Source organism: Mus caroli, unplaced genomic scaffold (genome assembly GCF_978045245.1).
Source record: "Mus caroli unplaced genomic scaffold, Mus_caroli_1 scaffold_13, whole genome shotgun sequence".
Classification (NCBI taxonomy): domain Eukaryota; kingdom Metazoa; phylum Chordata; class Mammalia; order Rodentia; family Muridae; genus Mus; species Mus caroli.
The window spans coordinates 21,061,975-21,087,481 of NW_028227268.1; the positions used below are offsets into that span (position 1 = coordinate 21,061,975).

The 25,507-nt window shown below is 45.7% G+C and overlaps 1 protein-coding gene across 1 annotated transcript; it reads left to right on the forward strand.

Moving 5' to 3' along the window:
* Positions 1-40: 40 nt before the first annotated feature.
* Retreg3 (reticulophagy regulator family member 3) lies at positions 41-24,456 on the forward strand. Its single transcript, XM_021175606.3, has 9 exons — positions 41-377; positions 13,961-14,067; positions 16,805-16,835; positions 17,712-17,838; positions 18,599-18,683; positions 19,842-19,979; positions 21,260-21,342; positions 21,841-21,973; positions 22,362-24,456. The coding sequence occupies exons 1-9, from the start codon at positions 139-141 to the stop codon at positions 22,817-22,819; spliced, it is 1,401 nt and encodes a 466-aa protein (XP_021031265.1). The 5' UTR covers positions 41-138; the 3' UTR covers positions 22,820-24,456.
* Positions 24,457-25,507: the final 1,051 nt, after the last annotated feature.

Sequence of the window (25,507 nt, forward strand, 5' to 3'; positions counted from 1 at the left end):
TGCGCGCGCGGGCGTCTCGGCACTCGCCCCGCCCCGCCCCTTCTCCGCCCCGCCGCAGCCAAACTCGCGCTTCTGCGCAGTCGGTGTTATTGTGACTCCCGGGCCGTGGCCCCGGATGTTGTGGCTGCTGAAGGGGAGATGGAGGAGGCTGAAGGGGTGGCCGCGGCCCCGGGTCCAGCTTCGGGGTTGGCTTTCAGGGGCCGCCGAGCTATGTCCGGCTCCTGGGAGCGCGACCAGCAGGTTGAGGCGGCGCAGCGGGCCCTGGTGGAGGTGCTGGGCCCCTACGAGCCTCTGCTGAGCCGGGTGCAGGCAGCCCTGGTGTGGGAGCGGCCGGCCAGGAGCGCCCTGTGGTGCCTGGGGCTGAACGCGGCGTTCTGGTGAGACACCCGGACCCTCACTGACCCTACTAGGCGGGAATTCGTCAGGTTGTTCTGGGGAGGGGGGTGTCGATCTCTCACCTGCCCTGCCCTGCCTTCTTTCGTCGCCCTGGCTGCTTCTGATACTTGCCTAATGATGCTTCACTTTCCCTTGCATCCCGCCTGCCTCCAGGCTTAGGCACCTCGGGTGCTCACAGGGCCTTCCTGGTCTTCCCCGCTTGCCCCCAGGACTCGCCAGAGATTCTGGTACCATCCCATGTCGCTCGGAGTAAGCCGGAGTGCCTCTTGTTAGCGAGAGAAAGTGATTTCACTTTGAGACCATTTCCTCCGTTTCTCTTGCTTTGCCCCAGTGTGGTGGTTCCCAGAGGTTTTAACTTAACGATGATGGGAGGAGAGGCAGAAGGGCTTGAAAACTGGTATCCCTGGGTGTGAGGAGGAAAACAAGCTTGAGCCGGTTATCATGGATTATTAGCATGTTAGAGACCGTCTCACCCAGTCAAGTTGGTGAAGTTTGTGTGGAGTTTCAGCTTGAAAGAAAAGTAGATGTATTAAGAAGGAAAAAAAAAAAAAAAAGAAAGAAACAGTGGTGATCTTTCATCTGTTTCAGAGCCACTTAGGATTGCAACGCTTCCCCCAAGAAATTAGACCATAGCCATGGTTCAAGGAGTTTGAGGCTGTCTGAGAGCCGTTGAGTCCTCTTTCACTGGACAAGTGGCTCTATATTAAAGTGTGTGTTTCATTCTCTGGAAAAAATGAGAGCACCTAGAAGGAGTTTGGGCTTCATCGAGTCTACCAACCAGGGTTTGGGTTTATTAGTAACCATAGTACTGATCAAATTCCAAGGGAACTGACACATCACTGAGGCCTCTACAACCAGAAGAGATGAGACTCTTTGAATAAGCCTGAAACAACAAAAGCGGTGTGTGTGTGTGTGTGTGTGTATAGGGGTGTGGTCCTGAGATAGGGGTGCTCCTGAGGAGTTGTGGGTACTTGTAGAGGCTAGAAGCATTGCATCCCCCTGGAGCTGGAGATAGGTGAGCTGCCCAGTGGGGGTTGCTGGGAACTGAACTTCTCTGGAAGAGCAGTATGTGCTCTTAGCCACCGAACCATCCCTCTAGCTCTGGAACACATTTTAAAGCTGCAACAGATTTGCTGGTCCTCAACAGTGTATTCTTTTTTGGCTCCACATATCCTCTCCAGCAGGCCTTGAACTTCTGACCTTCCTGCTCCCCGCTCCTGAGGATTGGGGCTATTGACACTGGCCACCATGCTGTTACCATAGTGTTTACTTAGGCTAAGTCTGTGTTTAGAATCTTTCTCAGAACCCCTCTTGTGCTTTGGACCTCTTAAAAAAGTTGTGACTGATCCCTATCTCTGGCATTTCCGGGTAGTATGCCTACTGTGTAGCCACAATGCAGGAGGTGGGGGAGAGATCCACTAAAGTGAGCGTGGCCTAAGACTTAAAAAAAACAATTGAGCTTGTCATTTATAGAGGGGACTCACCCCTTGGGAGGGGTGCAGATAGTAGTAAAGTCCAAGCGGGTTAAAGTAGGTCAGACATTGGCACTTAGAGAATTGTTTTGGGAGAATGAACTTCTTTGGAGTTTGAGGGCTAAACACTGTTCGCTCCTCAGTAGCGTCTTTGTGAGCATTGACATTTCACTTAGGAAAGTAAAGAATGACTTTAGATTTTCAACGAATTGAAGAAGTATCACTAAGTTAGGTCAGAAACAACAAATCTGGAGTACTTCTCATTATTTATTAGGAATAATAGTGTTATCAAAAGCTGAGGTGCTTTTGATATGTCACAAGATGAGCTTGATATTACAAAGTAGTCACCTGAGTGCTGGAGTCCACCTTAGGGTAGTGGAGCCTGCATCCAAACCTGATTCCCTGATCCAGCTTCTGCAAGCTGTCCTCTGACACACTCTCTCTCTCTCTCTCTGAAAGAATTTTTTCTTTCCAAGTCCTCCAAATTCAGGGCACATAGTGCTTTTAGTGATGTACATTCTCTGGTATAGTTTTCCCTGGACCTGTGACTATGCCCTCTTACTTTCTAAACACAGGAGGTTCATAAAAGAATTCCATGTGGTAGGGTGCCACCATGTATTTCCAGGGTGTCCCCTCCCAGGTTCCAGAGAAATCAGGGTGACCCTGTCCAAAATCTTGTAACCCACATCACTTCTGGCCCCTGCTCTGTTGCTGTCTTTAGGATAATAATGGCTTCCCTCTAAAAGCTAACTTTTTCATTAATCTCACCCCATCTGTAGATGAGTGACCCACAGGAAGACCATGAAAGTCAGCAGGAGGGCATCATGGCAGGACCAGAAAAGGACAGGTTCTAGGAACTTCGAATTGGACTGATAGGAGATGAGGGAGCGTGAGGGTAAAGCCCTGCTGGCCCTAACTTGATGAACAGCACAGAGCTCACAGGGGGTTATAGACTGGAGCTTCTTGTCCCTGTGATTCCAGGTGGCCTTTGGGGACATGAGCGTAACTCACAGCCGATGCCCTGTTAACTCTTGGGAATCGCTTCACAGTCGCCAGTCTTACCAGTGTTAACTCTTCTTTACGTGGAGGGGTCTGTGAGAATGGATAATGGTCTTTCTTCCTAAACAAAACTAAAAGTGATCTGAGCAGTGATTAAAGGTATACAACAGTTCTCATTTACAGAGTTAGAATCCAACAACAACAAAAACAATAGGAAATGGAAGGGAGAGCGTGTACCACCCCCACTCCCCCTTATTTTTCTCTAAGGATAGGATTTCTCTGTGTAGCCCTGGCTGTTCTGGAACGCTGGATCTGTAGACCAGGCTGGCCTTGAAACTCAGAGACCCACCTGCCTCTTATTTTACAACTACTGGGATTAAAGGCGGGCAACACCACTCTTCTTCCTCTTTCTCCTCCTCTCTCTCTCTTTTTTTTTTTTTTCCTTTGAGACAGGGTTTCTCTGTGTAGCCCTGGCTGTCCTGGAACTCACTCTGTAGACCAGGCTGGCCTCAAACTCAGAAATCCGCCTGCCTCTGCCTCCCAAGTGCTGGGATTAAAGGTGTGTGCCACCGCCCGGTTTTCCTCTTCTCCCTCTTTAATGAGTTCTGGAGCGTTCTGAAAAGTAAACATCTTAAGATTTTAGTTTTCCTTTAAATGACAAGGAAAGCCTGTTTCAACAGAGACATTTATTCTGCAGGAAAACGAAAAAAGTCAAACCAGAGTGATGCAGGCTGCTAGCTCCAGCACTCAGGAAGCAGGTCTCTGTGAGATCAAGACTAGCTTGTTTTATATGGTGACTTCCTGGCTGGGACTACATGGACTGTCTACACACACACACGGCAAAGGCAAACTTTGAAACTGATTGACAAGTGTTTCTGATAATCGGTTTTTTCCTCTTTCTGGTTTTGGGTCTGTGCAGCCAAAGTTGGCCTCTGCTCTTGGGAGTCTATTGCGTTGGTCGGGCTCTCTTGTCTGGTTGGTAACCTAGCAGGTTGCTAATTACATCTTCTTTAGCTTTGCCTCTCTTTGCCATAAAGGTGGATTAGTCATTTGTTTGTTTTTATGCTGGGATTAAACCCATGGCTTCATAAATGCTAGGCAGACTCTCTATCTCTGAGCTCTGCAGCTAGCCTTGCCTTGGAGTTTTGTCTGTAATTGTAAGGTTGGCACTTTCTCTGTTTAAGGGGCGGGTGGGTCATTAGCAACCAGCAGGTTTCACTTCTTGTGTGTGTGTATGTGTGATTGTGAGTGTGCAAGCAGCAGCTATCATGTGATATAGGTTAGGTTAATTTTTTTCCTTTTCATTTACTGGCTCATTAACTAGGCAGTCACAAGTGTTGCACAATAATAGGCTCCCTGTCCCTATAGAATGGGATGCTTTGTTCTGAGGTGCCAGAGACAAGCATGCTCTGTAACAACAAAGGAACCCAAGATAGCATCTTCCTTGATTGAAAATAGATGTGTTGTCATTGTTCACAACTGTATGTGTTACTGTGGATTGAACCCAGGGCCTCCTGTATGCTAGGCAAACTATTATGATTTATATAACAAACTCTAGCTTCTGTTACCACTGGAGATCTGTGCTGTAGTTAACTCCCAGAAAACGACTTATTTTCTAGGATTTCTCATAGTCTTTTGAACACCAAAGGGCTATTCAAGGAATACATTTTATTTGGGCTGGCACAGTTTAATTGGATTTTAGCCCCCAACAGATAAAAGGACAGTTTACGAAAGGAAAATCCACATGTGGTGGTGCAGGCCCATAATCCAGGTGTGTGTGTGCGTGCGCGAGTGCAAGGCAAGAGAATCAGGAGTTAAGGTCATCCCCAGCTGTCTAGTGAGCTCTAGGCCATTCTGGGCTGCATGAGACTGTCTCGACACCTTCCTTCCCAAAAAGAAAAACAGTGGGTATCTAAAATTTTACTGTGACTGGTAGTCTAAAAATTGAAGTGTAGTGGCTGAAGAGATGGCTCCGGTGTGAAAAGCTCTTGTTTTTGCCGAGGTTTGCTTCCCGGCGCCCACACAGTGTCTCGCAGCATCTCCAGTTCATCAAGCAGGGGTGTGGTACGTGTGATGCATGTGGGCAAAACATGCATACACATAGGCTAAATCCATTTAAAAAGGAGATAGAAATCAAGTTGTGTTACCAATTTCTGCTTGCTAAATTTTATTTCTTTTCTTTTGAGACAGGGTCTCAGTATGTAGCCACAGATGTCCTAGAACTCAGTTTTGGTTCTGCTTCCTGAGTAGTGATATCAGAGTTGTACACCACGCTGCCTAGCTGCTTCTTAAGTTTTGAGAACTGAGACTTCTTGGGAATATATGAGAAAACTGACATATGACTGATAGAAGCCGACACCGGATGGCTTTTCTAGGAAGTAGTAGTTTGGCAGCATTTGCTAAGCTAAATGATCAGCTCCTCTTCTGGGGACAGAGGGGACGGGGAGTGACTGATGATGGGGATGCGGTTATTGAGGTTGATGAGACTTGAGGTTAGATAATGGTGACAGCTGCGCAATTCTGAATATACTCCAAACCATTGAATTAGGTATTCCATAAGGGTGGATCTTCTTACGGTAGTGTTGTTATAAAAAAATAACAAATGCGTCATGACCTAATGTTCTACTTATTTAATTACACTTAAGGTCAGAGGTTTGTGTTTTGTGTAGTGCAGCTCCTTTTTCTTATTTTCTTTTTAATTTATTATTCTTGTGTATGTGTACATATCGTGTGTGTGTGTGTGTGTGTGTGTGTGTGTGTGTGTGTAGGCAGGCGGGCACCAGCCCTGGTGTGTTTGCGCAGGTCAGAGGACCGTTTTTGGAGAGTTAATTTACTCTTTCTGCTGTCGGTTCCAGGGATCAAAGTTAGGTCATCAGGCTTGCTCAGCATTTGCCTTTATTCTCTGAGCCATTTCACTGGCCCAGTTTGTTTGTTTGGTTTGTTTCATTCATGTATTTTTGCTTCTTGTTTTGAGGTGGGGTGCCCTGTGGCTCAGGAATTACCTTGACTTCTGATGGTTCTACCCCTACCTCCCTGGTGCTGGGATTACATGTGCCCACCACTGTGCCCAGCTTATACAGTGATTGGCTCAAATCCAGGGCCTTGGGCATGGTAGGCTCTAAGCCACACCCCCAGCCTTGGGGGTGTTTGTTTTTTAAGAGATTTATTTATTATTATTTCTAAGTACACTGGTGCTGTCTTCAGACACACCAGAAGAGGGTGTCAGATCTCATTACAGATGGTTGTGAGCCACCGTGTGGTTGCTGGGAATTGAACTCAGGACCTTCGGAAGAGCACAGCTGAGCCATCTCTCCAGGCCTTGCTTTGTTTTTTTTTTTTTTTTTTTTGGTTTTTTGAGACAGGGTTTCTCTGTATAGCCCGGGCTGTCCTGGAACTCACTTTGTAGACCAGGCTGGCCTCGAACTGAGAAATCCGCCTGCCTCTGCCTCCCGAGTGCTGGGATTAAAAGCGTGTGCCACCACGCCCGGCTCTTGCTTTGTTTTTAATTGTCTTTCTGAGACCTGGCTTCTCTGTGTAACATTGGTTGCCTGCAACTCACTCTATCATCCTGGCTGCCCTTGAACTCACAGAGATCCACCTGCTTCTGCTTCCTGAGTGCTGAGATTAAAGGTGTGTGCAACCACCCCTTGGCAAAAAAGTAGTCATATATAATGTAATCATTTTTAAAAAAAGATTTACTTATTATGTATACAGTGTCCTGCTTACATGTATGCCTGCAGGCCAGAAGAGGACACCAGATCTCATTATAGATGGTTGTGAGCCGCCATGTGGTTGCTGGGAATTGAACTCAGGACCTCTGGAAGAGCAGTCAGTGTTCTTAACCTCTGATCCATCTCTCCAGCCCTAATCATTTTTTGTTTGTTTGTTTTGGTTTTGGTTTTTCGAGATAGGGTGTCTCTGTGTAACAAGCCATGGCTGTCCTGGATTTGCTTTGTAGACCAGACTATCCTTGAACTCACAGAGATCTGTCTGCCTCCACCTCTTCTCCCCTTCACCCTCCCTGTCCCAAGTGCTGGGACTAAAAGTACCTGCACTATGAGAAAACATGCTTATGTATTAAATAAAAATTAAATTAGGTATATTATGTGTGTATTAGTTACTGTTCTCTAGCTGTGAAAAGGCACCATGACCAAGGCGACTCTTAGAAACATTTAATTGGGAGCTTACTTAACAATTTTAGATGGTTAGTTGGGAAGCAGACAGGTATGATGTTCAAGTAGTAGCTGACAATTTTATATCCAGATCCACAGGCAGCATAAAGAGAAAGAGACACTGGGATTGGCATGTGATATTGAAACTCTGAAGCCCATCCCCAGTGACACACCTCTTCCAACAGGTCACACCTCCTAGTCCTTCCCAAATAGTTGCACTAACTGGGGACAGATCACTCAAACATTCTCATTCAAACATTTTACTTCCCAGTGGTTTGTTTGTATTTGTTTGTTATTAGACTTGACTAAGTCTAGTCTTTTATGTGCATGAGGGGTCGTCTGCCTGCATGATGCTGTACAGTATGTATGTACCTGGTGCCTTCAGAGGACTGAAGTTGTCCAGTTCTCCAGGATTGGAGTTACAGATGGTTGTGAACCTCCATGTAGGTTCTAGATCCTCTACAAGAACAAGGACTCTTAACCACCCAGCCATCTTTCCAGTTTCCATTTTTGTATGTGTGCGCACACTCAGGGGCACAAATGTGGAGGTCATAGGATAACTTGCGGGAGTCTGGCTTTCTCTTCCTACTGTGTGTTCCAGGAATTGTACTCAGGTTGTCACGTTTGGTGGTGTTGGAGTCCACCAAAAGACCCTCACTCACAAAGACTATAGGACCATAGAGACCAACATCACTGCAAACTGCAAGAGGTTTCTTTTTTTTTTTTTTTCTTTTATTGATCCAATGCGTTGGGGACCCCCCTCAGCATGCAGGCAAGAGGAGAGACCCCAAACAAATAAAAAACACACTTTTTATACCTTTTAAGGGGCAGATTTAGGCAACAAGGCTAGCTGGCTTATTCTCATTGGTGTAGTAAGTAACCCTTTCAGGCATTGGTTGGTTTGCATAGGGTGACTACCTTTGGCCTGGTCCCTCACTCCACCTGCCCTTATGGTTTTCCTCAGCACTGTTTAGTCGGCTAGCTTCCTTATCTGGCTCGGCACTTGGCCTGCTAGTGTAGTTTGGAAAGTCCCTTCAGAGGAGACGGGGCTGAGTGGTTTTGAATTTATTTTGGATTCTACAGTGGCTGTGCCTTTATCCTGAGCCATGGTGCTGGCCTCCCACTGAGTCTGTGTGTTAATAGTTTAAATAACGGTATCAATCGTACATATGCCTCTATAAAATAGACATTTAAAATACCATCAGCTTGGTCATATGGAAAATGATTTCGTGCAGTATTGAAATGCTTGTGTGTGTGTGTGTTGTGTTTATCCCCCTCAAAAATGCTACAGTTTGGCATAAAATAAAACAAAATAAAAAACTTTACTCACTTGCAAGGTTAGTAAGTGAATAAATAAATAGAAGTGAAGTATATATATACTGTGACTGTTTGCTCTGAACAGGTCCTTTGTCCAGAGAGTGCCCTCCACCCTGCTGGCTGCCCCCCTCCCTCTTGCCTCATGGTTCCTGTAAACTGGCAGTGACTTCAGAGGCCTGGTCAGATCTAGACTTTTAATTCTCTTTCTCTCTTCTCTTCCTTTCTCCTTTTCTCCCCTTCTCTTTTCTTTTTTTCTCATCCCTCCTCTGCAACCCCTCTCCATCTCTCCCTTTCTCCCTTTTTTCCTGTCTCACTAGGTAGCTAGAGTGTGAGCCACTGTACAAACTGGGTTATTTTATAGTGATATGCTCATTTTTATTTTGTTATTTCTGTTTGTTCTTCAAAACAGGGTTTCTCTGTGTAGCCCTGGCTTTCCTAAAACTCACTCTGTAGACCGGGCTGGCTTCAAACTCACAGAGATCCGCCTGCCTCTACTTCTTGAGCACTGGGATTAAAGGCATGTGCCACACGCCTGACATTTTCTTATTTCTTGCATTGTCTAAACCTTCAACAAATATGCTTGGGCTTAGAAATAAGGAAAAAATCATTAAGAAAAAATAGATGATCCCGTAATGATCAGAAAGACACAGACAGGGGTCGTCCCCGATGACTAATTCATGTGTGCATATTCCTGTATTCCTATTGGACTGTACTTGTAGGTGCCTTTAGCTTAGTTGGAAAGTTTTTATGCTGATTGTAGTTGCTGAAAGTGTTTTGTATGCTATTTTAGCAAGCTTTGTGGATTTGGGGTTTGAGTGTGTGCGTGTGTGTGTGTGTTCTAGAAGAATTTCATTATATAGTTTAGACTAACCTCAAACTCCTGATCCTCCTGCTTCTGCCCCTCTTGTCTGGATTTCTTCCCATTTGTTTCCTTGCTCTTTGTCTTCTCACCCCTTGCCTTATCAAATCATTTTATCCTCCCTCCTACCTTACCTACTTTGTAAACACACACGTTTCCTTTTGCCTCCCAATTCCTGTCATTAAAGGTACCCACCACCACACCACCCCCTGCCTTTATTACTCTGTGCTTGGGCTGCTCCTTCAGCCCTCAGATTCGTTTGTCAGTTAAAGTATTGGCGGTGGGAATCGGAAGGTAGGGGTAGTGACAGGCTGCTGTAAGATAGTCTAGTTTGAGCGAAATGATTTTTGTTTGTTTTGAAACGAGGTCTCCTGTAGCCCAGGTTGGCAACAAACTCTGTGTAGCTGAGGGTGATCTTGAACTCTTTTTTTTTTTTTTTTTGGTTTTTCGAGACAGGGTTTCTCTGTGTAGTCGTGGCTGTCCTGGAACTCACTCTGTAGCCCAGGCTGGCCTCGAACTCAGAAATCCGCCTGCCTCTGCCTCCCGAGTGCTGGGATTAAAGGCGTGCGCCACCACGCCCGGCTTGATCTTGAACTCTTGATCTGCCTTCACCTCCTAAGTGCAGGGTTCACAGGCATGGCTGGAAAATGACCCTCTAAAGGAGAGTTAAACATCCTCCTCTCACCTGAGTTTCTTCTTGTCAGCAGTCAGTGCTCTGGGGAGGAATGATTGTGGCCTGGCTCGCCCCTCGGAGGGAGGTCACTTTCAAGTAGAGCAGAGTGTGGGCTCATTTGTTGGGAAGATGTACTGGCTTGGAGGAGACTAACGACCTGGGGCAGGCAGCTCCTCAGTTTGTCTCTGCTAAGCTGCTTTTCATTCTTTAATCTCTTGTGATTGTGCCCATTAAGTGGTGGTTAGGAAAACTGGACTAGAGTTGTCACTGGTGACTGGATTCCTGATTTTCGTTTCCTTTCATTTTAATGCATTTTACTTTTAAAAGAGTGCAGGTGTAAGTGCATCCTTATGCAGTGATGTTTATTGTACAGACGTGTCTGTAGACAAACTCTGAATTTCCTTTGGCAATTTGTGCTTGTCTTCACATATATGCTCAGATGAGGCTTTTTTACTTTTGGTGCTGAAGATTGGTCTGAGTATCTTGTATTTAATGTTTAAGGTTTATTTATTTTATGTATGTGAGTACACTTTTGCTCTCTTCAGACGCTCCAGAGGAAGGTGTCGGATCCCATTACAGAAGGTTGTGAGCCACCATGGGGTTGCTGGGTATTGAACTCAGGACCTCTGCAAGAGCAGTATTGAGTGCTTTTTTTTTTTTTTTTTGGTTTTTCGAGACAGGGTTTCTCTGTATAGCCCTGGCTGTCCTGGAACTCACTTTGTAGACCAGGCTGGCCTTGAACTCAGAAATCCGCCAGCCTCTGCCTCTGCCTCCCAATAGCTAGGATTAAAGGCATGCGCCACCAGGCCCGGCTGTATTGTGTGCTCTTAACTGCTGAGCCATCTCTGCAGCCCTAGCTTTTAATTTTTTAAAACTTTACTTTTATTTTATTTTATTTTTTGAGTCAGGGTTTGTCTGGCTGCCCTGAAACTCACTATGTAGACCAGGCTGGACTCTGCCTCTGTCTTCCAAGTGCTGGGATTAAAGGCATGTGCCACCATGTCCAGCATATTTTTTCTTCAGAGACTGTCTCACGGGCCTAGTGTGGTATTAAACTCTGTGACGCTGCTTGGATTGTCCTGCTTCTCCCTCCTGGCTGAGGATCAAAGCTGGGCCTTTGTACACCCAGACAGCCCTACCAACTGAGTACTATCCCTGGCCTTTTGTAATTCTATCCTTAAGGCTTGTTCTTTGACTATATAACATTACTAATCAGATATTGAGCTGAGGGTATTCCAGAATGGTGACTTATGACCAGCTCCTGATCATTGTCACCTGTTTGGTTGGCTGCTGTGTTAATGCCTAGTGCCACTGTGATGTGGAACAGTTGAGCAGAACTGTTAGACAGTAGCTGGCTCCTTACATTTTCTTCTTGGCTTTTTGGCCAGGATCAAATATTATATTTTATAGGTGATTAAGTCTGCTGTTTTCCTTTTAAAAAAAGAGAAAGTCTTATATAGTCCAGCTTGTCCTGAAATTCACGATGTCGCTAAGGATACCCTTGAATTTCTGATCCTCCTGCCTCTACCTCTCAAGTGGTGGGAGTGTGGGTGTTGGCTACCACACTGGTTTTATTTGATGCTGAGGATCAAACTAGATGTTCATGCATGCAAGGCAAGGAGCTACATCTTAGCTCAGGACTTGTGAGCATCACATTATGCGTGAGGAAACAGATCATAAGTTCACATGATGGTTCTGTTTAGGGAACCAAACTCAGGGTCATTTGATGTTATTTTTAATTTAAGTTTAATTTTTTATTATTGTTATTGTTATTATTGAGACAGGTGTCTCGCTGTATGACCCCAGCTGGCCTGGGATTTATTACATAGAACAGGCTGACCTCAAACTCAGCCTTTCTCCTTTTGCCTCAGAAGGGCTGGAATTAAAGGTGTGTATCACCATGTCTGGCCTAATTTTTGTTTTGTTATTAGTGAATAAAGTGAATAAAGTGCTATGGTTTTTGTTTGTGTGTCTGCTGGTGTAGGTGTATACATGAGGAAGTCAAAGGGCTACTTTCCAAAATCCTCCCCTCAGCTCCACTGTGGACTCCAGGGACCCAGTTCAGGCTCTCAGGCTTTTGCTACAAGTAATTTTACCCACCAAGCCGTCTGTCCGTCCCTCTTATAACCTTAAAAGCTGTGTCTTGCTTGGTGCAGTAGTATTTGATTGTAGTCTCAGAGTTTGAAGGCTGAAACAAGTCATTGCTTCAGCTCAAGAATACGGAGGCCAACCAAGGTAACCTAACGAGATCTCAGCCTTAAAGATGGGCATTCTGGAAAGATGGCTGTAGGCATGCCTAGCACGCCGGGCCGTGCCGTCCTGGGGATTGAACCGTGGTCTTCATGCACGCTAGACAAGCACTGTGCCGACTGAGCTCCGTTTCCAGTCCCCTCATTGGCTGCGTGGTGATGTGCTACTTGTATTGGTCTTGCTGTGATTCCTGACCTGTAGCACGAGGACCTGAACGTGGATCTCCAACATTCATGTAAAAGCCTTGTCTGATCACACATCTGTGTCCCCGGTGAGAGGTCAGGGACAGGCGGATCCTTGGAACTCGCTGGCCAGAAGTCTTTCCTGTTGATGAGCTCTGGATTCAGCCGAAACCCTGTTTAAGTGATAAATCGGAGTGGCATGTGTGTATAGTGGCTCAAACCTTTCCTCCCAGGAGTCAGGTGCAGGTAGGCAGGGCTCTGAGTTTAAGGCCACCCTGGACTACAGAGTTCTAGGGCAGCCAGGTCTGTATTGGAAAACCTGTCTGGAGTGATAGAGATTTCGGGCCTACACACGTTCCTGCTTGATGCAGCTAGGGAGAATCACATTAAATTATTCAGTCTCAGATGAATACCATATGCCTTCTCTCATTTGTGCTTCTTAGACTGTAGATAGCTGCATCAAATCATGTATATTTTTATGACATGATGACAGTTGGCATGAAACTCTCGGGGAACAAAGAGAACTAATGATGGGAAGAGAGAAATGAAGGGCCTGGAGACGAAGCATGCTCCATGCACAACACATACATACATGTATGAGAGTGTCCTGTATAACCCAATACCATGTGCAGTCATAAATACAAATCCCACTTGGTTATGTGGTATAATTTTTAATATATTGTTAAACTTAATTTGTTTATATTTTATTAAAGAGTCTGCATCTGTAATCATAAGGGATACGGTCTGTGGTTCACTTCAGTAACAGGAAAATGCTGGTCTCTCCAAAAAACCACCACTACCACCACCACCTGTCCCCAAGATGGGGTCTCAAATAGCCTACGCTGACCCCAGACTCATGATGTAGATGAAAACGACCTCAAACTTCTAATCATCCTGCTCCACCTCCCAAGAGCTGGGGTTCCAGGCACGGGGCACTGCACCTGGCTTTCCCTTTGGGTTTTCTTTACAAGAGTCTCAGTATTGGTGCTGATCCTGAAGTACCTTTTAGACACACCTTGAGGGTTGGCTCTCTGTATGTCCTTAATTGAGTCATTTTGGTTGAGGGGGCAGCTCCGTCCTTTCGTCTGTGATAGCATGCCTAATTAGGCATTAATATACACAATAGCACAATTAAATTGTGCTATTGTGCATGTGTCAGCTATTGACTTGTATTAGGGCTTAACTTTAGTAAATAAATACTTACTTTCCTTACAACTTGTCCTGCATAATAGACCGAAAGCTCAGAAGGGTCTCCAGGACGTTGATTTAGTTTTTTACTTTTTTGTTTGTTTGTTTTCAAGACAGGGTTTCTCTGTGTAGCCCTGGCTGTCCTGGAACTCACTCTGTAGACCAGGCTGGCCTCGAACTCGGAAATCCACCTGTCTCTGCCTCCCAAGTTCCGGGATTAAAGGCGTGTGCCACCACTGCCTGGCTTAGTCCTTTACTTTTACAGAAGAAACTACTATCTCCATTGGAAAATAGCTGGGGTCTAGAAAACTGGAGTGACTTAACCAAGGTGTATAACTAGTTAACAACCAGCAAACCTGGAACTAGGTCTGTTCACCTAGCCCAGAGTGCACATGGGTCTTTTCTGAACTGGCTCTATTACTTAGTAACCCTCTTCTGTTTTCTTTCTCTAGGTTTTTTGCACTGACATCGCTTCGTTTTGTGTTTTTGCTTGCATTCAGCTTAATGATCATTGTCTGTGTTGACCAATGGAAGAACAAAATTTGGCCTGAGATAAACGGTAAAATTTGTAGCATTTAGAATAATTTGAACTGGTAATTTTTAAGGGACTTCTGCCTTTAGGGTGTTTGTTTGTTCTGAGGAGTATGGGTTTCTGGGAACTGATCTTGAAGTCTGAATTAGTTGCTTTAGGAGACATTTGAAAAATAAGCCTCGGGCTGGTGAGATGGCTCAGCAGGTAAGAGCACCCGACTGCTCTTCCAAAAGTCCTGAGTTCAAATCCCAGCAACCACATGGTGGCTCACAACCATCCGTAATGAGATCTGACTCCCTCTTCTGGTGTGTCTGAAGACAGCTACAGTGTACTTACATATAATAAATAAGTAAATCTTAAAAAAAAAGAAAAGAAAAGAAAAATAAGCCTCAGGCCAGGGGTGTTGGTCCACACCTTTAATCCCAGAACTCAGGAGGCAGAGGCAGGCAAATAGTGAGTTCTAGGACAGCCAGGGCCATGTAGAGAAAAACCCTGTCTCAAAAAGACAAGAAAAGAAAAGCTTATGCCTCACCCGTGGGCCTGTAGAGCTGGGTTCTGCCTTTCTGTTACTGCATTAGTGCTGGCAGATCTGTGTCTGCCACCTGAGCTGGTGTTGCTGGTGTAAGTGGGCTGAGAAATACAAAGGCTTTACCATTTCCTGTTTTATCTTTTAGACTCAAATGACTTTACTGGATACTGTTAGCTACTGAGACAGCATCAATTTATTATTTTATTTGAATAGGAGTTTTGCCTGCCTGTGTGTCTGGGTACCATTTGTGTACCTGATGTACACAGAGGCCAAAAGAGGACTTTGGATCCCTTGGAGTTGGAGTTATAGGCTATTGTTAGCTGCCACATGGATGCCAAAAATTGAATGAACCCAAGTCTTCTAGATGAGTACTCAGTGGTCCTAAGTGCTGAGCCATCTCTCTAGCTCTTTCTTATTTATTTATTCATCTATTTATTGAGACCAGGTCTGACTGTGTTGCTTTGGCTGGCCTCAATTTCATGGAGGTTTCCCACTCCTTTTGAGTACTGAGATTAAAGATGTGCACCACCGTGCCTGGCCATTACTTAAAAACAAAAACAAAACCCAGTGTCGATGTAGCCCAAGCTAGCTTCCAATTCACTGTGTAGTTTAGGGTGACCTTGAACTGCTAATTCTCCTGCATTTCCTCTCAGCTGTTGGTTACAGGCGTGTACTGCCATGCCCAGCTCCAGGCAGCATCAGTTTGCCTCCCAAGAATTTCTTCTAAATTATGTAATAAGCAATAAGAAATACAGTTTCTCTTTTAAAAAACTATAGACACTTGAAGAAAAATTAATGACGACCCAAAGGATAAATCGGAGATACAGTGTAGTGTTTAGTAGATGGATTTATGTATGTTACCCAAGTCAGTCAGTGAATGTAACAAGAGAGAACATATTTCCAGGTAGGACAGTAGCTTGCTTGAAGAACCGCAGGCAAGTGAGGCATGGAGTCAGCAGGCCCTCAGAGTCAGCCTCAGCTATGTAGTGAGTTGGAGGTTAGCTTGAACACACAAGATCCTGTCTACAACCATACACAAAAGAACCACAACTTGCTAAGAATCTCCTGGGAACAGAAAATTGAACATTTTGATAGGAATGAGGAGTCTGTTTTCAAGAGAGAACTTAGATTTATAAGTCCTTAAAACTTAGGTATAAAGCCGGGCGTGGTGGCGCACACCTTTAATCCCAGCACTCGGGAGGCGGAGGCAAGCGGATTTCTGAGTTCGAGGCCAGCCTGGTCTACAAAGTGAGTTCCAGGACAGCCAGGGCTATACAGAGAAACCTTGTCTCCAAAAACCAAAAAAAAAAAAAAACTTAGGTATAGATATTTAGGCAGTGCATCATCATTGAAGATCATTTAAAATAGAGCAGCATACTGAGTTGAGAGTAAAGGTTAATTTGATATCATCTCATATGGTGGGATAGAGTGAGCCAAGGGGGAAGCAGAGGCTGTGCTAGGAAACTGCAGCTGTATCCTTGTGTCCAGAGTCTGGTGGTAGGTGTTTTGGAGAGTACCAAGAATGGGGGGACTAGGCATTGATACGTAATAGATGGTTAGGAATAGTAAAGTTGACTTGTGGACTTTAAAAGTGGGAGAATGCTTGCATTTGCCAGCTATAGGCAGAGGCAGTGGAGATCGGTTCAGGTGGGAGTCCGAAAGGAGAACTGATGGGGATTCTGGAGCAGTCAGTCAGGTTGAAGTGCTGGCAGGATGGTCGCACTGCATACAGTATATAGCTTTTAAGTGCATCACTCTCCTTATTTTATAGAGTTCAAGAAATCAGCCTGTCTCATATCTGTAAATGTCAGAAGCCTATATTGTTCAGAGCAGATAATAGGTATCTCTAAAGAGAGTTGGAGTAGTCACAACATGCCTTAGGAGCTTGGCACACCATGACGTGTGTGAGCAGTCTGGCATACTCAAGGGATGGACAAACCATGTTCTCAGACACCTTGGCTGTAAGCTGAAGTGTGTAGTTGTAGTTCTTGTGGTCCATTTGTACCTTCTCCTTGCCCATGGAAAAATGCTTTGTCATTTGAAGACACATAAACCATTATTCCATTGTCTGCAGCTTCCTAACCCTGGCAATGTAACATGGGAGCTCCTTTTTACTGGCTACTGATGTTTACTTTTTCCTAAGCATATTAAAGCCTGAACAGTTAGACCACCAGACAGCCTAATACTTGTTTCATTTTGCCTACCAGCTAATACTGTTTATTTTTAATGTTGTAGTGCCGAGATCTGACGCCTTGGACAACGAGAGGTATGGAGCAGCAATTACTTCCCTTCTGTTGTTTTAATGGAGTGTGTTGGTTTTTGGTTACATGTTCTTAACCCCATATTCTGGATACAACATTATACACCTAGTCTGTTTCAAGTAATAACAAATTCTAAAATTCAGGTTGAGAATACTCGTGTCTTCTCGTCTTTATAGGATGAGACATTTCTGGAAAAGAAGTGGTGACTTACAACCTGACATGCCAGGGAAATAGCTGCATTAATAAGCCACAGTGTGAAAACTTAGAGGCAACTCATGGTCTCCTGGCTTTCATACTGCATCACTTGGTGTTTCTGTGGCCTGTGGCTATTTTTAAGTTCTGGGTCACAAAACATTGTTTCCTGGCATCAGCAAGCCAGTGTTGAAGATCCCCTGTGTGTCTTAGAGCCTCTGCTTTCGTCCTTAACCCATCCACCCGTGTGTTTGATAAGGAATTTCCTGGCTGAGGTTTATTTTGGTTTTGCTTTGTTCCCTCACATTGCCTCCCTCTCAGCTGTAGAGGAGTCAGTCAGGCTTTTACTTGTGTCCCTGGATTGCAATCGCACAGAATTGCTGTGGTCTGAGAGTGGAGAACATGGTGTTTTCAAGCATACAGGGCCTTGGGGCTGCTGGCAGGTTTATACATGTGGACGAAGCCACTTGCTCATAGGGTGGAGTTGTTAGAACAAGTTTGTCTTCCTAGTCCCCCAAATCAAGTTTCAACCTGGTAAGCCAAGAAGAATGACATGTTTCACCTCTAAAGCACCTGGGACTAGCTGCTCCCCAAGCCCTCTTTAAATCCGGAAACATCGGCTGGCAGCACAGCAAGATGGGGGGCCCCTAAACAGCCTCCTTTCACAGCTCCCCTTCTCTCTCCCATAGCTGGGGCTTTGTGCACCCTCGGTTGCTCAGCGTGCCCGAGCTCTGCCACCATGTAGCTGAAGTCTGGGTTAGTGGGACCATTTTCATAAGGAATCTTTTGCTTTTCAAAAAGCAAAACCCAGGCAAGGTAAGACCTCCCTCTTCACTTTCAGCTCTGGCTTTCAGCTCAGTTCATGTTGAGACACTATTTCCCCGTGTACCTTCATTCATAAAAGACATGAGGTTCATAGAAACACAGGGAGGTGATAGGAAGGGTTCTGACCGGCTGCTCCAGGAAAGGCAGGAGCCTGACTCCATGGCTGCTGTGCTTTGGAGTAGGCTCTTTTCTTTCCTTTTCCTTTCTTTTCTTTTTTTTTTTTTTCTTTCTTTCTTTCTTTTTTTTTTTTTTTTAATTTCTTTCTGTGCTAGGGATTGAATTCAGGGCTTCCTGCATGCTAGGCAAGTGATACAACAGAGCTGTCTCCAGCCCCACAGAGCAGGCCATTCTTTTGTCTCAAGAAGAGACAGCTTGCTTGTGTGTGGTCTGTGTCACATTAAACATGATAAGTTGTTGGGTTTTAATATTCCTGTTTTCTTAATTTTACTTAAAAAACCCACTACCAATGCATGTTTTCAGAGAGATTTTTTGGCTAAAACTTAAACCAATTTCCTGGCATGAAAGGCACAGCTGTATGGTCTTTCCATGTGAAGGGAGCTTGAGTAGAAGGGATTTCTCTCGTCTGCCAGAACAGAATCACCACTGGACTGGTGACTGAGGCTGTCATTCTGGCATGTCCATGCTTGACTCAGATCATAGAGTCTTCAGTCACCCCTCCATTAATCCCCCATCCCCACTGCAGTCCTTTGCCATGTAGCAGAAACTTAATACTGCTTCTTGCTTCTCCCAGTTCTGCCTGCTGAGCTGCGGGATACTGACCTTTTTGGCCATGTTGGGTCGATACATCCCTGGGCTCCTGCTGTCCTACTTGATGCGTAAGTGTGAAAGTACTTCTCCCTACACTTTTCCAGCCATAGTCAGCTGTGGTTCTAGGTCAGAGGTTGTCAACCTTCCTAACACTGCAGCCCTCTAATGCAGTTCCTCATGGTGTGGGGACCCCTGGCCATAAAGATATTTTCATTGATACTTCATAACTGCTACTGTTTTGAATCATAATACAAATATCTGATACGTGAGTCCTATGAAAGGGTCGTTAGCCCCCTAAAGGGGTCACAGCCCACAGGTTGAGAACTGCTGTCTAGGGAGAGGCCCTCTATATTTTAGTGCTCCAACAATGACTTTCCCATATATTCAGGACATGATTATTGTTGTTAAATGTCTTTTTACATGAAACTATGAAATGGTACTTCACATAATGGGCCTTTGCATAAGCCCCATTTCCTCTTGGGGAGCTTACAGTGCTAGGAAGTCCAGTCCAGGGTGCCATGCATGTTAGGCAAGTGTTTTGCAACTGATATATATCCTAGCCCATCTTTTTCTTTTTTGGTTTTAAAAAACAGGGTTTCTCTGTGCAGCTCTGGCTATTCTGGAACTCATTATGTAGACTAGGCTGGCTTCAAACTCATAGAGATCTCCCTGCCTCTGTTTCCTGAGTGCTGGGATTAAAGGCCTGTGCCACTCTGCTGGACATCCATATGTAGTATTTTATATATGTAATTTTATCTCAGAATCACATGGCCAGTTGTCACTGTTTTACTCCGTATGTCCACACTGCCTGGTCCTGTAGCATATGTGTTGTGTATAGCTGTGATGTGGATCCTTGGATGGCTACAGAAGTTCCTGCTCTGAAAAACTGTATATGATAGGGGTCACTAGTGGAGGTGACCAGCAGAATTAAGTTGAATTGTTCTGCCCAGAGTCCTAAGGACACAACAGCAGGGGGGCAGGTAAGATTGCTTTGTGCAGGGCTGGCGAGATGGCTCAGTGGTTAAGAGCACTGACTGTTCTCCTGAGTTCAAATCCTAGCAACCACATGGTGGCTCACAACCATCTGTAATGAGATCTGATGCCCTCTTCTGGTGTGTCTGAAGACAACTACAGTGTACTCATAATAAACAAATCTTTAAAAAACAAACAAACAAAAAAGATTGCTTTGTGCAATCTCCATTTTCTTCTATTTCCACTCTTCACAGTCGTCATCATTATGATGTGGCCTCTTGCTGTCTATCACCGTCTGTGGGATCGAGCCTATGTGCGACTGAAGCCAGTTCTGCAGCGGCTGGACTTCAGTGTCCGTGGCTACATGATGTCCAAGCAGAGAGAAAGACAATGTAAGCATCATGGGATGGCTTTCTTCTACCTATCAGGGAAAGAGGAGAAGCCAGGCCTCACAAACTGTGTAAGTCTTTAAAAGTGGGAGAAATAGGGCCCATGAGATGGCTCAGCAGATAGAGGTGCTTGCTACCAAGCCTGATGACCTGAGTTTAATCCCTAGGGTCCTCTTGATGGAGAAACTAACACACACACTTGACAGTTGTTCTCTGACTGCCACAGGGAATGTGAACATAAGAGCAACTTTAAAATTTTCAAGTAGAAGTGGGGGGTGGTTGGTAGGAGTAGAAAGTAGTGAGGAAAGGGAATATTTTTCTGAGAAACCTAGGCAGGCTTGCCAGGTTTTCTTACAAAGGCCTTAAACTCCATTTTAAACTGATTAGAGAAAAACTCCCAAATTGAGAAAAAGCTATGGAAGATGTCTGTAGTACCATCTGCTGTTATGAAACACCTTCCAAGTGTCCAGGCCCTGGATGGGCTGTTTTGTGCACTCTTTTAGATAATCTGCATTAACCATGAGACTCAAGTGGTCTTAAACTGAGTAAATGCTAGTGCAGGGTTTTGACACTTCTGAGCCAGCCTCTTTCCATTAACGAAAGCTGTTTCCAAAGATGATCAAGAATAGCCACATAGATGCAGAAGTATACTATTATTAACCTGAGTTCTACCTAACACAAAGAAAGTGGTGCAGATGTGTCCCTCTCTTTGGTCTTATCAGTTTGGGTGTCTGATTAAGCACTGGCCTTCAAAGAATCATGAATGTGGTCACCAAGCCCAGCTTCATCTGGGCCAACTAGTTGAAAAATATCAGTCCTTAAAAGCCTCATTTCACTCGGGAGGCAGAGGCAGGCGGATTTCTGAGTTCGAGGCCAGCCTGGTCTACAAAGTGAGTTCCAGGACAGCCAGGACTACACAGAGAAACCCTGTCTCAAAAAACCAAAAAAAAAAAGCCTCATTTCCCCAGGGTGAGCAGCTTCCTGTTCCTTCCCATGACTGCGCCACTTACCTCTAGGAGATCCTCAACGTTGCTGCTAGATGGGTAGTTCATCATTAGCCAGGATTTCTAGAGATGTGTTGGGTTGGAAAAAGGAGGGTTGTTGGAGGAGAGATGTAGTAGTCTTGTGTAACAATTTAGACTCGGCATCCTTACTTTCAGACATTGCTATGGACACTAGGGCTATATTTAGAGAGCTTCTTCTTGTGTTGTGATACATGCTTTTGGAGTCCAAAGGGAGATTTTTCCCTCAAAGGCATCAGGACCTTCTGCTCTCTCCACTAGTGCGCCGCAGAGCTCTGCACTCAGAACGTGCCATGGACAGCCACAGTGACAGTGAAGAGGAACTTGCTGCCTTCTGTCCTCAGGTATCTGTCTGTGGAAGCTGCTCCCCTGGTCCTTTTGCTCCATCTGGCAATGCACATTGAGATGGTAACCAGGTTTCAAGCCTATCACGGTCCCTCAGAGACCCTAGATTCCTCTTTCTCTTATTACAGAGCTGAGGAGAGAACCCACCTCAGGTGTTTTATGGGGTCTGAGAACTCAGACTGAGCCTGATGAACAGTAAAACCACTCGGGTTTGCTTTACCCTACTACCACGGAAGAACCTGGAACTGACATAAATCTTTTCTAGCAGCCAACCCATCGAGACTTTTGGTTAATAAGTATATTTTTCTGGTTACCCAAGACGGCCTGAGCTTAAGAGGTTGATGAGAAAAGAGTGCTCTCTTTAGGGAGGCAGCCTGACTGTGGACAGAGTTTCCATCCGTCCTGGGTTCATGGGTCAGCTTCAGGGTCTTCCAGGGCTTGCGTCAGTAAAGCCGATTGCGGATGGCATCATCTCAGACTTGTTTTCTTTTTCTAAGCTGGATGATTCTACTGTTGCCAGGGAATTGGCTATCACAGATTCGGAGCACTCTGATGCTGAAGTCTCCTGTACAGAAAATGGCACATTTAACCTGTCAAGAGGCCAAACACCTCTAACAGAAGGCTCTGAAGGTGAGAACCTTTGACCTGAGTGGATAGTAACTCTGACTTTTGCATTGTACCTTCCCTGGATGGAGGCTTCCTTGTGCCCCCTCCTCTCCTGAGTAGTGGTGTAAGAAATAAATCTGCCCAAGGGTGTGATATGACATGGCTGTTATGCTGCCCTTGAAGCCCCGGTCTCTTATTAGTCATGGACACAGTAGAGGAAGACAGGCAGTTCTCTGCCCATCAGCAGTCATGGCCATCTGAGTGGTGACAACAAACTAACCAGTCTCACAGGTTTTGCTTCATCTTAAGCAGTTACAGGGTGGGAAAACCTGGTTATATAGGGTTGACTTCTTGTGGGTGTGGGCACAGAGAGCAGGCAGCTACCATGTTTCACACAGCTGTGTTCTCTCAGACCTAGATGGCCACAGTGATCCAGAGGAGTCATTCGCCAGAGACCTGCCCGACTTCCCTTCCATTAACGTGGATCCTGCTGGCCTGGACGATGAGGACGACACCAGCATTGGGATGCCCAGCTTGATGTACCGCTCCCCACCAGGGGCTGGGGATACCCAGGTCCTGCCTGCTAGTCGGAATGAGGCTGCACTGCCAGAGCTCCTGCTTAGTTCCCTTCCTGGAGGATCTAACCTTACCAGCAACCTTGCCAGCCTGGTCTCCCAGGGTATGATCCAACTAGCCTTGTCAGAGGCCTCCCAGACAGACCCTTCTGGCCCACCTCCCCGAAGAGCAACAAGAGGCTTCCTCCGGGCCCCTAGTTCAGACCTTGACACTGATGCTGAAGGAGATGATTTTGAACTTCTGGACCAATCAGAGCTGAATCAGCTAGACCCTGCCAGTTCTAGGAGCCACTGAGAGACTCCTTTGAGGGGGGTCACTGTGCTGTAGGTTATTTTCCTCCACCCCACTTTCTGTGATGGGGCAAGGGAAGAACCCAGTCTTGTCCCCTGAATTTTATCTGTGTGCTGGGTGGCCTGGCTGATGCAGAGGCCTGCTAAGAGGACATACTCTTACCTGCTGCCAGTGAGACATCGTATCTGTGCTTAGTCACTGAAGTGAGAACATGCTCCCCCAAGGGAGGCTTCTCTCCATCAGGGTGGTACTACGGGCAACAAAGTAGGGATTTGATTCCCCTTTGAGGAGGTAGTGCTGTTTGCTTTTAGGTCTGGGTGCTCAGGGGCCCTCACTGATACAAGAGCCCATCTCTTCTCCTCACCTCACTGGAGCCACAGAAGCCAGGCAGCAGCTACAGGAGTTATCATCTGTGTCTTTTACCATGATTTGATTTGTGTTCTCAAAGCAAGTGTGCCCTTTGGTTCTGCAGAGCAGGCCCACTTCCTGTTCCTGAGCCCATCTTCATTTCTAGATGGCTGACCCTGAGCACGCCAGAGTGCTTGCAGAGTTTGAGAAATGTGAACATGCTGTGGGGCTGAGCCTCTGCTCTATCACCGTGAGCTGTAGGATCCGCTGGCTGGCTGAGTTGGCGAGTGCCTACCTTGAGGTCTCATGAAAGCTCCTGCAGCTGTGTGGTTGTCTTTGGTGCTGTTAACCCTTGGCTCCATTTGACCATCAATCTGAGCAATGAGCAAAGCAATATCATATCCATGTTTATGTTCCTCCTTCTTCCCTTGCTCCTCCTCTGGAGAAGCAATAATTCTATGGGGTATAGCAAAGTAGCACTTTACAAATGGCCATGGCATTCATCCCAAGAGCCACCAGCTCTTCTTACCATACCACTTCCTAACTCCTGTAAGGATGAGCCCAGTTAGTAAGGATGTTGGTAATCAGCAGAGACCATTCTCAAGGGTAGGTGTTCTGCAGCCCCGAATCAAATCATGTGAAAACCCCTTAAATGATCATTGGTTCTCAACCTGTGCCAGCATACTGCCTCTCTGTCTCCCAAATCAGAGCTCAAGCCAAATTCTTCTTTCCTCTTTCCCTCTTGCATTAACCCTTTGCTGATCCTCAGGGACCACTCCCCCAGCACTCCTGTGTTTGGGTGAGGGATGTTGGACAGAGCCCATTTTTATGTGCTGCAGGTTGAGGGTTGTGCTAACACTTTTGCTCTTGGTTGATGGACAAGATAGAGGCCAGGGAGTGAGAATACTTAACAGTGAGAAGAGGAATGGCAGGTGCCTGTTCCATAGTGAGTGTGAAAGTTAGGCATAATAATGGCATCTCCCCACTTTAGGGTTCTCAGATACTTTGGACATCTCTTTCCTTAGAGCCAGGTAGATGTCTTACAGGTGAACTCTGATGTGGAAAAGAACAAAAAAGGGGAGGTGAGGGAAAGGCTTGGGATTTTGCGTGTTTGCATGAGTGTGTGTAGCTTCATGCTTTGGGAGTTGGCAAGAGGAAGAGGGAGGGAAGGGGAGCAAGCAAATCCAGGTCTTTTCTTGTACCAGTGGAACCTGCTCTGAATCTCCCAAGTCCTCCACTGTGAATTGGGCTGGGGTGGGGGGTGCAGGGGAATAAATCTTGTATGAGAACAATCTTTTAAGAGACTACTGCTGTTTCGTTGTGTACTTCCTTGATAAGTCTTCTCATTAATCTGTTAATAGCTAATCTGGGGTGGTGACCCTCAGAAGAAGAAGCCCAGGTGGATGTCAGGGACCCTCCTGCCCTTTCTATTTTTCCCTCTTGAGGCCACGTCTCCCCCCTACAACCAAGACATAAATATAACACCCTTGCAGGCATGTGTCAATTGTTTTTTGTTTTGTTTTTTTCTCTTTTAGATTTATCTTCTTTTTGTTTTTTTTAGACAGGGTTTCTCTGTGTAGCCCTGGCTGTCCTGGAACTCACTCTGTAGACCAGGCTGGCCTCGAACTCAGAAATCCGCCTGCCTCTGCCTCCCAAGTACTGGGATCAAAGGTGTGCACCACCACTGCCCCGCAAGATTTATCTTCTATTATAAGTATATGAGTGTTGTGTCTGTCTGTATGTGTGTGCACACCATGTGCTTGCCTTGCCCACAGAAAAGAAAGATCTACTGGATTTGGAGTTAAGGACAGTTTTTAGCAGCCGTATGGATGCTAGAAAACAATCTAGTGTCCTCTGCAAAGAAAAGCGACTGCTGAGCCATCTCTTCAACCTCGTCGTTCCATCATTTTTAATTCTTAACCTTGCCCCTTAAACAAGTAGGGACAAATGCATGTTCTGAATAATGGCTTAATGAAGTTTTAGGTTGAAGGATTGAAAAATTAATACTGTACCCTTCCACTGAGCTGCAAGGACAGCTGCTCTTTGACCGTCAGCAGACCTCAGAAACTAGAAATATTTATTTCAGGCTCCTTCGGACTGGCCACTGTGGTCAGGAATGGAAAGCACCTGCCAGGTGTGGCAGCTCAGAACTGGAGACGTCAAGCTTTGTGGCTTGAGTAGCCCCCATTCCTAACCGTCTTTCTTGGGCGTTCAAATGACAGGTGTCGAGCGCCCCCTACATGCGACACGAAAACGGGAATCGTTTGTGTCCTCGGCGTTCACAGCCACCCTCTGACAAAAGTACCCACAGGTCCTTTATACGTGAGAAAACTAGTTCCACTC